Source organism: Phaethon lepturus, unplaced genomic scaffold, assembly GCF_000687285.1.
Source record: "Phaethon lepturus isolate BGI_N335 unplaced genomic scaffold, ASM68728v1 scaffold11387, whole genome shotgun sequence".
NCBI classification, from domain to species: domain Eukaryota; kingdom Metazoa; phylum Chordata; class Aves; order Phaethontiformes; family Phaethontidae; genus Phaethon; species Phaethon lepturus.
Genome location: NW_010552551.1, coordinates 14,024 through 28,780, shown reverse-complemented (window position 1 = coordinate 28,780; position 14,757 = coordinate 14,024). Strand labels below are relative to the sequence as shown.

General features: G+C 40.8%; 1 protein-coding gene across 1 annotated transcript; it reads left to right on the top strand.

Annotated features, from left to right (window-relative positions):
* Positions 1-670: 670 nt before the first annotated feature.
* On the top strand, positions 671-12,832 carry DERL1 (derlin 1; the record flags this gene model as incomplete). Its single annotated transcript, XM_010291247.1, has 7 exons — positions 671-782; positions 4,012-4,076; positions 6,419-6,445; positions 8,502-8,597; positions 10,106-10,158; positions 11,329-11,439; positions 12,150-12,832. Coding segments are annotated over 7 exons (603 nt in total), but the record flags the coding sequence as incomplete, so codon positions are not given.
* Positions 12,833-14,757: the final 1,925 nt, after the last annotated feature.

Here is a 14,757-nt window from a genome sequence, read left to right as displayed (position 1 = left end):
AGAAAGGTAGCTCTGTCTGTAGTTTGTTTCATGTATTGTCCTCGAAATTTAGTAGCTTAAATGACTGTTTTCTCCTCTAGTTCTGTTATTCCTTCTGGAACTGTGATATTCAGGATTCCAATACTCTGTTTGGAAATGTTGCTGGTTAAAGAGCTCGTTCAGAAATTCATTTTCTGTCCTTGCTACATGCTGCCATACAGTTGGCTGTGCCTGGTATTGATAGTTGGGAGACTCCCTAAAGCAGGTGCAAAATGCTCAGAGCAGCACGCGCTGTCTGGAATGGTATGCTAAAGGCCGTTGTGTGAATTCCTTGGCCTGTGCAACAGGCAAAAATGGGTTCTGTATGGATGCTTTTAAAACAGGGTAGCATCCTAGCAAGCATATCCCTTTTGCACTGTATTAAAGATTCAATACTGCAAAGATGTGATGGAAGCGATCTGGGAAGTAATGTGTGATTTCTGTTGTAGTCTTAATACTTTGCTTATCAGATTAAAAAAAAAACCCAAAAAACTGTAAAGGCTGCTGACGCAGCAGTAATTGATACTTGGGGCTATTTCTAATCTTCTCCTTGATTTTCCAAGTAATTGATAACAAACAAAAAGAAAAAAGCCTACGCTTATGGGTTCATTCTTCAGTATATAAATATATCTTTTTCTTTTGATCTGGACAGATCTGGCGGCCAATTACTGCAACTTTCTTCTTCCCAGTGGGACCTGGAACAGGATTTCTCTACTTGGTGAATTTGTATTTCTTGTATCAGTATTCATCACGATTAGAAACAGGTATGTTATCCATTAAATTGTGTGCACATGGTGAACTCTGCTCAGAGTTGATAGAGATTAAGCATTCTCAGAGCTTCTGTTGGGAATGTTTGTGGCGATGGGGTTGTGGCCGGTTCGGACAGAATCATGAGAAAGATGGCTCATCTCTGTGCCCACTTATGTTGGTCAATGGGAAACTGCTCTGAAAACTAATTTTCTGTGACTGACTCATTCCCTTTGGCAGGGAGCCTGTTCATTTAGGATCTGAACTTGATGCTTCTTTCAATAGGAGGGCCTGGTGCTTTTAGTTGTTGGATTTTGGGAAATGAGGGATAGAGACTAAAGGATGATGTTACCTCTGTTTTCTTGTGTCTGATGTCCTTTGACAGGAAAGGATGGTAGAGCATATGTCATAATGGATATATCCATCTTGAGAAAATAACGTCGGTTTTTCCTTTTTTTAAAAGGCAATGATGCTGACCTGTGTTATTCTATTGGTTATGTTGAATAGGGAGATACCTTGTACAAATGAAGTGTACAAATAGTGTCAAATAGAAATGTGAAAAAGTTAAGAAACCAGCTGGATTTTCAGTTAGGGAGAAAAATTAAGAGTGGAAGAAAGGAGATGAGAAAGTGGATCATTTCTCTCAAAAAAGAGATTGTTGTTACAGGTAGTTTCAAAACTGGTTTCATTTTGCACTGCACAGTTCATTAAAGCTGGACAAAAATTGTTCCGACTGAAGTATTTGCAAAGCCAAGCTCCTCCTGAAATCCTTTATGAACAAGAATTTCGGTGTAGTTCTAATGGAGTCTTAGAACTGATGGTGTAAGTGGAAATGCATTGCAAGGTGATGTTTAGGAAGTCCAACAACAGAGAACAGATCTCCAGTAAACCTGTCATCCAGAGAGTATTGTGGAATCCCTTTTAAGTTGTAAGAAGAGTAGCAGAGCAAGGGAGTGGTGTCAGATTGTATTTGATTGTTTTCTTAGTGAAAGTAAGTAGTAGTTTAATAGCTAGAAACAGTTCCTCCTTCTCTTCGAGCCTTTCTGCAGTAGATTGTGAACCGTTGTACTGGCAGTTACGACATTCTACTGTGCAAAGCTATGTGTAGAAAGAGTTCCTGATTAATAACGATTTTAAACTAAGAGGGTGGATTTAGATTAGATATAAGGAAGAAATTTTTCACAATGAGTGTAGTGAAACACTGGCACAGGTTGCCCAGAGAGGTCGTAGATGCCTTGTCCCTGGAAACCTTCAAGGTCAGGTTGGATGGCGCTCTGAGCAACCTGATGTAGTTGAAGTCCCTGCTCACTGCAGGGGGGGTTGGACAAGGTGACCTTCCAGCCCAAACTATTCTGTATGCAAATTATAAGAAGTCTCTGCTTGTACATCTACTTACAAAATGCTCTTGTTTGTGCTGTGGCAGAAGTGTTGTGGAAGGAAGTAAATTCTTTCAGCAGTAAATTTACATTTGTGCTGTACAACATATCTGGATTTTGAAACTGGGAAGTCAGCTGTGATGTTGTTTGGATCAATGTATTTCTTCTATATTACAGTCATTTTTGTGGGTATAAATGAATTTCTTTGTTAGGCCGGTCCTTCCTCTCTACGAAAAAGGCTTGAATCCTTTTAAAAGTGGAAGGTGTATAAGTTGCTGATAATATATTTACAGTTGGAAATCAGTGTAGGTCTATGCCTCCTTTTGTCGTGAAACTGAGGAAGTGAAACTTCTATTTTCAGGGTTGTACATGGCTTTTGAGCATACACTGGTCTTGCATGCTAGCTTCAAATTTAGCTGTCAAAAATACCCATATGATTTTGTACTGTGCATGTGCTTTCCTAACAAGCTGACCTCTAGCTTCCTGAGGAAAAGGAGATTGATGTGTTTTTGTTTTGTTTCTGTTGGAGAAGATCATAACGGAGAAAGCAGAGTATGCAGAGTTCACTCCCCAGCAGTACTAATGATGAGATTATGAGTCTTCCCCAGTGACTGGATTATACCCTGGGCCCTACTGAAGGACCCAGTGGGCTCACCTCTCACCTTGTGCTGAGCTTTTTGTCACTCTGTAGCTCAGTTTTCTTAGATATTAATTGGACAGTCAACTTAAATAGTTTGTCTAATATTCTTGTTAGTAATCTCCTAGATAACAAGTGAAAAACTTGAAGGGAATAATATATTTGATTTCTTCCTGTTCTGGAGGAATTCCTGTGCTGGAGTTTCTACAGGGTTAGTCGGCTTCCTCTCTGTATTTGTTTCTATTTGTTGTATGGCAACAGTAAGGAGAAAACTCCAGTTTTTGTAGTTCTCCAACTTTAAAACTTTCCAAAATAGTTTTTCAAAGTTGTTTGGTTTTGTTTTTTTCCCATTGTGTAACTTGCATTGCTGAATTTAAATTTAAAATCACTAAAATATCAGTTTTGTTTTGCATAGGCTGAATTACTCTAGTTGTTATAAAAAGCTAATGCTTAGAAATAGATTTTCTTTCTTTAAGTATTTGGGGACTTATAAAGTAGTTGTAAGAAGCCAAATAGTGCTGATGGCGTTTTGATGTTTAATTATTAGCATGTAATTCAGGTTGTTCTTGGTGTGCTGTTTGGCACTTTGTGTGAATACAGAATACTGTTTCAGGAGTATTCTCAGGCTTTCCTGGCCTTCCTGGAGCTATATGAAAGTTGATAGCAGTCTTGCTCAAATGCTGAGGTCCGTCCCAGCCTTTTACCACAGTTTGCAAACTGTGTGCCCTCGTCATGTATGTTCATTTTTCTGGAGTGTAAAAACTATCATATCTCATGAGTCTGACTAGATGATGCAAAGAAGATGCAATTTGCCTAAGTAAGGGCTGGTTTTCACATGACTCGATCACTAAACTTGATGTCTCTGCTTTTGCTGTGCAAGCATATTTCCTTATTGTGTGCTTCTGACTGGCAGCTTCTTATGAAGGATGGGGTCCAACTCCATTTTGAAGTCTTGAGAAGTTAAAATCACTTACCTCCAGAGTTACAGTGTGTTCTTTGAGTAGAGCTGCTCTGTATGTGCACTTAATGCAATAGGCTGAATGTTTTATAATAGAACAACCTATAGGAGTGAAAAATAAGGCCTTTAAAAAAAAAGTCATAAACCACAGACTGCATGTAGTACAACTGTTATTAACTGAGCTTTTCTTAGACTCCTAAAAGTGAAAAAAAGTCTTAATTTATCAAAATTTTAGTACCTTTCCTAACAATTCTTTTTATTTACCTTATTTACAGGGGCTTTTGATGGAAGGCCAGCAGATTACATGTTCATGCTTCTGTTTAATTGGATCTGCATTGTTGTATCCTTCTGCTCATCATCGAAGTTTTAGAATATTTTGGTTCTTCTATTTCTGCCTAAAATACATTCAAAGACCAAGTTTTAGCAACTAACGTTTTTCAAATGTAGCAAATGTTCACAGGTGAATTTTTAACCTTCCTGGAAAGGTAGTGAGCAGCTTGCAGGGAGAACACTAATAAATGTACTGATACAGGTATGTAATCTGGGGACTAGAGTTCTGCTTATATGAAACTTAGCCCGTGCTGCATGAGCTTCCGTGGTGTTTGCTGTATTGCTTCATTTAGCCACTGTTGTGCATTGCTGCATGGACTAAGAGTGAATCTAGAGTGTTTAGGCTGTCATGTACAAACAGGTCTGATCTCTGCCATTCCCTGAGCTGGAAATTCAGGGGTACCTCATAGAGAGATCCTTTACCTGCTGGGTACAAGTCATCTGAGTCTGCGAAAGCAGTGTTGCAATATCTACACTGAACCAACCTCCTGAAGAAGCTGGGCCTGTTGGTTTGGGAATGTTGGGAAACAGTTTTTCCATGAGCTGTGCTGTTCTACCTGAATTTTCTTTAGGTCTTAGATACAAAACTGGGAGGAGTTGTTGATAGTCCAGATGGTTGCGCTACCATTTAGAGGGATCTTGAGAGGTTGGAGAAGTGAGCTGGTCAGGAATCTCATGAAGCTCAGCAAAGGGAAGTGCTCCTGGGGAGGAACAGCCTCAGGTACCAGGACAGGCTGGGAACTGACAGTCTGCAAAGCATCGTGGCAGAAAAGGCCCTTGGGGTCCTGCTGGGCACCAAGCTGACCATGAGGCAGCAATGTGCCTTTGTGGCAGAGGTGGCCACCAGCCTCCTGGGCTGCATTGGGCAGAGCACTGCCAGCAGGTCGAGAGAGGTGATGACTACTGACTGCTCAGCCATTGAGACATATGGGAGGCTGCATCCAGCTCCAGTTTCCCAAGTACAAGGGACATGGACATACTGGAGTGAGTTCAGTGAAGGGTCATGAAGATGATTAAAGGGTTGGAGCATCTGTTGCATGAGGAGAGGCTGAGAGAGCTGGGATTGTACAGCCTGGAGAACAGGAGGATCAGGGATGTCTTATCCGTGTGGATAAATACATGGTGGTAGGCGGGTGGAGTAAAGGAAACAGAGCCAGACTTCTCTCAGTGGTGCTCAGTGGAGGGACAAGAGAGAACAGGCACAAAGTGAAGCACAGAAATTCCATTTAAAAGTAAGACAGACTGTTCTTACTGTAAGGGCAGTCAAACACTGGCACAGGTTGCCAAGAGGGGTTGTGTAACCTCCATCCTTGGATATGCTCTCATTCTGTTTGTGCTGTTGCTACCCCTTGTAGCAATTTGCAGTGGCACAGCATGTGGAAAAAAGGGAGCAGTGACATCAGTGTGAACCAGATACAGCCAGTGAAGCTAGCATGTAGAAATGCTGCCACCTTTGTCAATAGATTAACTATCTCAAGTCGCATTCCACTGTATGGAAGGGTTTGCCATTCCTGCTAGTCCTGTTGAGCCGCAGCAGTAACTAGGAAAACAGTGTGGGTTTAGTTACGTTGTTAAGAAAATCCTCGGCTTCATTGTGGTTGCAGGCTGTTGGCTGTGAGCTATTAGATGAATCTGATTGTGACTTGACTTTCAAACCGATCATTTAAAAGCTTCCAGTTGCTTGTTCCCTTACATAAGATGGGTGCATGATCTGGGAAGATGCTTGGTGCCATTTTATACACATTCATGAACTGTTAAAAGCATTCTGATCATAGCAAAGTTCTTCAGTAATTGTTTCTACTCAGCAGTTACTGTGGCAAGTAAATCCTTTGGGTTCCAAGGTAGGAGAGTAATATTAAAAGCCTGCATTGATGCACTTAAATAAATTATTTGTTTTCTGTGACTCAGTGGCAATATATTGTTTTTTTTTATGATGTATTATTTCTTTAGTTAGAAAAACAACATTTTAGTTTTTAAAAAACTAATGAAAGAATCTAGCTGTTAAACTTGTAACATGCTTTTATGCAAGGACTGATTGAGTTTGTAGTTAGCCAGTTTCATCATGGAGGGAAGGTCAGTGCATCCATCAGCCCTCAGGGTAATGACTTGAGGTGGTAGCTTGAAAGACTACTGAAAAGCAATTAGTGAAACTGTGTCTCTATATCATTGGAGATTTTTAATTTTTTCCAGTGGTTCTTCTTAATACTACTTAATACTTAATACTACACAGGAATGCTGTTTTAATTTTAAACATTAAAGGCCTTTGCTTCTGTGTTCACTGTGTGTGCAGCTTCTTTTTGGCATTCTAGTCTGTCAGGTTTTGCTGCGTTTTCCTTAATGGTGCAATGACAGATAACTGGCTTGGCAATGGACATGCAGGTAAGTGCACTGCAGTTTCTTAAATAATAATCTTATGGAACTTTCTGACTACCTAACGACCTCATAGAAGAGAGCATTATTGGCATAACTAGAACATAGTTAAGCTAGGCTGGTTTAGTTTATGTCAAAATAGACTGCTCTGTGTGTTTTGTTAATTTTTTAGTTTGGGTTAGCCTCAGCTAATGTCACAAGTCTGTATCTGACTTGGCCACTCCTAATCTAGTTAGGGAGTCGAGGAGTGAAAATTGTCTCTTTGCAGTCAGGAATTGTTCAGCCTTTTACTAAAATGGACACAAGATGTCACCTGTGCACTGTTTCCTCTGACGAATGTGGATCTGCATTCTTACTTTTCTATCTAAAAATGATTCTTGGGTTCATTAGTCTTCTCAAATTCAGTGTGCCTTTTACTTGCCAATAGCAGAACTTCTTGTGAAAAATGCAGCTTCAGATTCAGATCAGAACTGTGAAGTGCAAAATCCTCACAAGACTGGTTAAAATAGTGGTCTAAAGAACCAGTTTCAGTGAGATAGTTCTTATGTCCCCAAGTATTAAGGGGGGAAACGGGGGAGTGTTTCTTAGACACAACAGACTATCAGATAGCTGCATGTCTTCAGCCTGCCTCTGCTGTTGTCTCCTCAACTTATTCTGTCCCCATCACCCAAAGCCTGCGCCAATATCTTTAATATTCTATGCAATATTATCTTAGCATTTATTAGATCACTTATCAGGCTCCCCTGGTAGACAAAAGTAGCGATCACACATCTGCAGCAAGGACTGAGTTCTGCAAAGGGCTATTCATAACTTCACACTTCAACTTTTTTTGCTGTGGGGGAGATGCCACAAAATTCTTCAAAAGCATGCTGAAGGCACCCATACATTGTATGAATTTTAGACTGCTTATGTTGATTTATATCTTTTTTAAAAGGTACTTAAAATTGTTCTATATCTGCATACAAAGTATTGTTTAAAAGAGAACCAGTGGTTTGATGTACAAATGAGTTTTTCTTGGAAATAAAGTTTTTTTGCTTGTGTTGAGTGGTTTGCCTGACAGTGAGAAGATAGAGTAGGATAGATGCACTTCTATTCCCATGTCAAATACTTTCAGAAATTAGATACTACTTTGTTTTTCCAGTAAAATAAAAATGGTTTTAATAAAGACCCTAAGGTGCTTGTGTGATGAGTCAGGCTGCTGGTGCACTGTAAGGCTTGGGGAAGGCTGGACTGATGCCGTTGTGCCAGTTTTAATGTGGAACCTGTTGAATAGAGGCACTCTGGAAGGGGTGGCTTTTAACCTCTTTTTCCAAACGCAGAAGCTGGTTTATAGCATTTCATGAAAATGTTGCTGTCACAGTTTGTCTTCAGTTTAGAAATCAGCAGGTAGCTAAAATAGTGCTTTATATTTGCTTTACTAGAAATTGGTCCAATCAGCTCATATACAGGCACAGTAAGGAGGTATTTGAAACAGTCTCATCTCCTGGCTTGGTGCAGGGGTTAACTCCGAGCTCTACCAAGGTGGCTTTGCCAAGGCTGGTTGTGGTACTCTAAAACAGTGATTTACTGGTGCACCTTCCCTCTGTGGTGCTCTGAGGGGGACATAGCTGGCAGGTCGATGGAGTAACACTTCATCTGGCATATTAGCTTAGACCCAGATGCCTGTGTTTGGGTTAGTGCCCTGGGTTGTGAACGGAAATGATTGTGGCACAAATACGTCACTAACTCTGCTGTAGGTGTGGTACCGAACAGCTGGGAGCAGGGGAGCTCACCACAGCTGCTCTTTTGCTTGATGCAAGTTGGAGCCCTTTGCTTTGGCATAGTCTTGCAAGAGAGAATGACCAAGTAGGTTCTCCTGCTTACCTTTCTCAATAGCTTTTGAACAGATTCATGACACATGGTGGAAAAGATTCTGGGACAATCTCTAATGATTTTGCTGATGTATCATGCTTACAAGTAATTTTTGGAGTTTGTAGCTCCTGCTGCCTGGTTAAGTTTCTCCAGTTTCTGTGAAACTGATGGTAAATTTTTGCCCTTTTTTTTTTTTCTTTTTTTAACATTGTAGTTGCTGATGATTCCACTCATCATGTCAGTGCTTTATGTGTGGGCCCAGCTGAACAGAGACATGATTGTATCATTTTGGTTTGGAACAAGATTTAAGGTATGTCAGACAGGATACTTGAAGAGTTTCTGCCCAGAAGATGCACATGAAGGGGATGAGGGGAAAAATATATAACATTTTCTCTTATTAAAGATGTCATAAAATTGTTTGGGTTGAAAGGGACCTTTAAAGGTCATCTAGTCCAACCTCCCTGCAATGAGCAGGGACATCTTCAACTCAGTCAGGTTGCTCAGAGTGCTGTCCAACCTGACCTGGAATGTTGCCAGGGATGCCACCTCTCTGGGCAACTTGTTCCACTGTTTCATCACCCTCATCATAAAAAAAAAAAAAAAAATCTTCCTTATATGTAGTTGAAATCTATCCTTTTTTAGTTTAAAACCATTACCCCTTGTCCTATCACTACAGGCCCTGCTAAAAAGCCTGTTCCTATCTTTCTTACAAGCCCCCTCTAAGTACTGGAAGGCTGCAAGAAGGTCTCCCCAGAGCCTTCTCTTCTCCACGCTGAACAACCCCAACTGTCTCAGCCTTTCCTCGTAGGAGAGGTGTTCCAGGAGAGGTGTTCCATCCCTCTGATCATTTTTGTGGCTTCCTCTGGACCTGCTCCAACAGGTCCATGTCTTTCCTGTGCTGAGGGCTCCAGACCTGGATGCAGGACTCCATATGGGGTCTCCCAGAGTGGAGCAGAGGGGCAGAATCACCTCCCTCGACCTGCTGGCCACACTGCTTTGGATGCAGCCCAGGAGACGGTTGGCCTTCTGGGCTGCAGGAGCCCATTGCCAGCTCATGTCCAGTTTTTCATCCCCCAGGACCCCCAAGTCCTCCTTGGCAGGGCTGCTCTCAATCCCTTCATCCCCCAGTACCGGGGGTTGACCTGACCTGGGTGCAGGACCCTGCACTTGGCCTTGTTGAACCTCATGAGGTTTACATGGGCCCACTTCTCAAGCATGTCCCATGCTTTCACATAGCTATATGCTATATGCTCCTTGAGAGCATCATCATGGTCTTCCGTATGGTGTCACTCGGTGTGGCTTTACTGAGAAGGTGTCCTGGCAACTGAAATTAATTGGTCTGAAAACAGGAAAAAAAATTCTGATAAACATTAACCTGGATACAAGTTGAATGTAGGGACACCATAGTGACAAAAGGTTGATATTTTAAATTGTTCTTTCCTGTGCAACCTTATCTGTTTCTGACAGATCTTGTAGTGAAAACTCTCTTGATCACTGTTTTCAGACCTTTTCAAAACCAGAAATATTAGGACTTTGTTTCAGATGTAAGCTTGCTCTGGAACGTAGTGTGCAAAAAATGCATCTACTTTATAACGTTTAAATGATTGTGATTTGTCTAAAAATTACAGTGGTCGTTCAGTTTCGAGTTATTCTTAAGTATTCTACCTTGTTAGGTAGAATCTGCTTAAGTTAATATATGAGGATTTGTGTAATGCTTAAAACATTGAGATTATAATCATGTTTATGAGTGCAGTGGGAAGTTGAGCAGGTTTATGTCCTTAACTTGTACTTAGCTTCTCTGTCCCCATTCTTTTTCAGGCTTGTTACCTTCCATGGGTGATTCTGGGATTCAACTACATTATTGGTGGATCGTACGTATTTGCTTATTATGTCCATTTAGAAGTTACAAAAGCTTTTACAGCTTTTGAACTTATTGCTGAATTTAGAAGCAATATAATAGGGTTAAAACTGTTAAAATCTGACTGGTATTGCTCAGTCTCACATGGTGGTAATTTAAGATAAAAGCAAAGAGGACATGTGCATGTGAGAATTAGAGAATGTAGGTGAGGAGAAAGTAATAAGGATTTGGTTTATTTCTAGTAAATCTATTCATTAGGCCTTTTCCTTACTAAAAGAGTAATGCACAGTAAAGAAAGATGTCATCCCTTATGAGCAGCCATCATTACTGTTTTTAGAAACAAACTTAGCTTGACTCTGATAGTGCTGTTACTTCTTTTCCCTCACAATCTCACACAGCGTGATGGTTTTTTCAGCTTGTGAAGCAGGGGGAAATGGCAATAGCAAGCCCACAGAGTGCCATATTAGCACCTGCTGAATTCACTGGTCTGTCTTGGGTTTCTTTGACTAAACTCCATGATGCAGAAATCCTCTCTGTGCACCGTCTTTCCCATTGGTGCCCTGCGTTGGCTGGGGCCTCTTGGTGACGCTGTAACACAGTGAGTGATGATAACAAGTTATGTGGTAGATTTATAAAAGAAGGAGATAGTACAGCAAAACCAAATTCCCTTTGCTGGCTGTGCCTCCTACTGACTCATCCGTCACTTGAGAAAACTGCTTGCTGTTAGATACCTGCTGTTTCTATGCATGACAGAAGATACTCAAGGACCTCCATTCAGCGGTGTTTTTGCAAAACTGGGAATAAAACAGTTCAGTACAGCAGGAGACAGGTTGTCCAGTGAAAACAGCAGTAATTTCTCAAGCTCCGCAGACTATTATTTTAGCCACTAATAGCTGCACGGTCTAATTCCCTGATGTAAACAAGTATTTAATTGCATTTTCAGTACAGAATGTAGAGAAAGCTTGGAAAGGAGGGTGGAACAGCCTGTTGGTGTGTTGGCACTGAGGGTTGGCCTTTCTAAAGAAGTGTCTGCAAAATGCTGAGGGAAGGGAAATTTTCAGTGGCTCGTGGCCCTGCCAATGCCTGTGGCAGGTGAACAGCAGTAACTGACAGAAGGTGTTCACTCATTTACTTTCAGAGAAGACAGCATGTGAAACAATTTTTTTTTTCTTTTGCCTTGCAGAGTCATCAATGAGCTGATAGGAAATCTGGTTGGACACCTGTATTTCTTCTTAATGTTTAAATATCCAATGGATTTGGGAGGAAGGAATTTTCTGTCCACACCTCAGTTCCTGTAAGCTGGCTTTATTCTTTAGCTCACTGTTTGTTTGGTCCAATTTTCTGTATTGTTCATCAGACTTACATTTGCTGGGATTGTGAAGTGTAAAATAGTTTGCTAAATCAGCCTGCTTCAGACTGTCATAGTGACTGTGCTGCTGAGTCATGAAAGATGCTGAGTTTCTTCTAAGTGGCCCATGTTCTTTGTTACCGCTATGGATGGCTTGTGTCCTTTACCCACTCTTTAAGAGTGGGAGTAAAAGCCATAGTTCTGCTAGTGAATTGAGCTGTAGTAAAGAGAACTCCCTAAAAATTATCAGATGGTGTTTAAAAAATTGTTTTCTCCCATGTATGATCTTTTATCTGTATTTCCATGTATCATTACATACATGATATGTATGTAGCTACCAGTTCAGCAACCCCTAACAATAATAGGAGTCAGTTGTAGACTTGTTCAGGACTATAATATGTATTCTGCTTTGCTCACCTTGACTGAGACTGCAGGGTTTGGTTTTTGAGAGAGAGATGGAAGTTCCCCAGAATTCCCACTTCTTAGTGTCCTGAGGGCTTATATTTGGAAAGAATTCTGTGAAATACTGCTGTGAAAAGCCAGTTTTATTGAAAAGTCTAGCAGCTAAAAGGAATTGCTTGCAAAAGTAGTCTGGCATTTACCCCCAAGGTACAGCTGTTTCTCAAACTCTCTCCTTCTTTTCTGGCTTGTCCTAGGTACCGCTGGCTGCCAAATAGGAGAGGAGGTGTGTCGGGGTTTGGTGTCCCACCTGCTAGCATGAGAAGAGCTGCAGAAGATCAGCAGGGTGGTGGAAGACACAACTGGGGCCAAGGTTTCCGGCTAGGTGACCAGTGAAGAGCTCCTTCCCTTGGAAAACTGCAACTCTTTGGTTCTAATTGGACGTAGGACCGACCTTTCGTGGTGCAGAGCATGCTTAAGAACTGAGCTCTCTGTAGTACTGTTGGATTTAAAGGATTAGGAAGAATGTTTCTGGTTGAAGAGAAAAAATAAAAACTCCAGAAGGGAAAAATGTAGATCTTGCTCGAAGTTATCCAGTAGTGTCCAATTTGATTCTGCCATTTAAAAAAAGCCTTCTTTATACAGTATTGTCTGTCTGTCCCAATGGGCATCCATTATGCTGTCTTGTTCTGTAATGTGATGGAACAAGCTAACGGTGTTCTGTCTCACCTGGTATGTTAAAAGCTTTGTTGACTGTGGTAAGGTCAGAATCCAGTGTGAGGCAGATGGATCAAACTAAGCCCAAAGTTTAGGAAGCTGACTTTTTCCATTGCTGTGCTTAAGTCCCAGCGTCTTTGGAAATACTACTTAAGTGATATCTCTCTGCTGCATTCATAAAGCAAAGTGCAAATGTTTCATTTCCATTATTAATCTGTATTTTGAGGGGTGTTTTTTCTTGCCATTGCAGCATTTGTCCTACCTGCTACAGCACGGGATGGGCAAGACTAAGCACAAGAGGGCTTTAATTTGAAAAGGCAATAACAGATATTTACAGAATTGAAATCTCTGAACTCTTTATGGCACGTTACAAGGCTTGCTCTGTGTTAACTGAAGTTGTCTGGCTTGGTGGTTTTTTTCCCCCTGACATCTGTGAATTTTTGTCTTTGAGGTTTCTATTTTGATTGCAAAATTGGGTAGCACAAATACTACTTAAACTAGAAGATGTAACATAACGTTGTGGTTAATGTAAAGGGTACTGACTGCAGCATTGTGTTTATTAACTGAATCTTAAAAGCTTTAAGACATCGAAGAATCAAAGCTGGAAATAAACTTTTCCAGGGTCAAGATACAATAGTACAGATTGCTTTACTACAGGACTATTTCATTGTCAAATAAGAAATTATGTACAGTGTTTATTAGTATCTGTACTTTTTTTGGTAAAACTTCTTGATGTGGAGAAGGGAATGATTCTGTACAGTAGTTTTCCTTTCCTTTTCTGGGTTCCTGTGGGCAGAGCATAGGGCTAAGATCTGGGAAGCTGTAATGCTAGCTTGTTACTGACTCACCGCACGGACTTGAGCAAACTTCCTACTTATTTCGGTTTCCCCAGCTGTAAGGAGGACTCATGCATGTCTCAGCATTCTTAAAAGGTAGCTGTCCCTGACTCCTCTAAGTGGGAGCTGCTAGTGAGCAAGGTAAGGCTTAGATTTACATAAATGACAACACTTAAGCTTAGAGTAATTGTGTTCCTAGCTTAACTAAGACTTCTAAGTAGGAATATAGTTGCTTCCTTTTTGTTTTGTAGTTGGAGGAAGAAGAGCACCGTCACTAGGATGATATTCAAGTCTTTGACTGAATTTCCCTTTACCTTTTGTCTGTTTTTTTTACTGGGTAGGTAAGGCACAGAAGGCTGTTCTGCCACAACTTAGGTCCTATCTCAGGTATCTATAAGTAGGTGAAGTGAATCTGGGCCAAAACATTTTTATTACTACTTTGTTTCTCCACTAAACCCGGGTTCTGAAGGTTTAAAAACTTGTAAATACTACTTAATGTGAAACTAGGTGGAAAACAAGCAGTTGGACTGGAAGTTTTCAGCTGGCTTGTTTGGAAAAAAAGAAAAATGCATACTCCATTTCTTCACTGCAACTTGGTGAAGGAAAATGTTGATCCAACTTGTGGAAAAATGTAGAAAACTGGTAATGACCATATTGTTTGCCTAGGTTTTACAGGAACATGGAGTTCAGAAATCACCTGCCATTTTTGTCCATTCAGTGATAAGTTTTAAAGATGCTCTTGTCTCTTTCTTTGTATAAAACAGTAGGTAGAAAAGAGGACTGCAGTCTTGTAAATACTAATCTATTGTTGACCGACCGACAGCTGTTACTTGACACTAACTTGAAAAGTCTGAGAACCATCATTTTTATAGGAGTCATGATGCAGTTGGTGTTTAGTCCTAGTTATACCACTGTCTCCAAAGCATTTGTCTTCATTTTGAGTCAGGACCTAACTGTTAGGTGAAGATGCAATAGTTGGCGACTCGGCTAAAACCCTGGCACACTCAAATTGCAGAACATCTTTGTACAGAAGGCCAGAAGGAGGCTTCAGTGGGAGGAAGGATGGCAAAAGTCATTGTCCTGGCCCAGTGCACTGTGCTGGGTCCTGCTTTCTAGTGCATCCTCCTTCTATAAATTAAGAGGAAAAGATAGACTTCTGATAACTCTTGATTAGCTTTTGAGCTGCTTCAAGTCAATTTACTTTGGTTTGTGGAAAATTCACTTCAGAATTCCATATGACAAGCTCAGTTGGTTTTTTCTCTCACTTGTCACTTGACCTGAAGCACTGTTTGTCCTCCAGTGTACACTGACA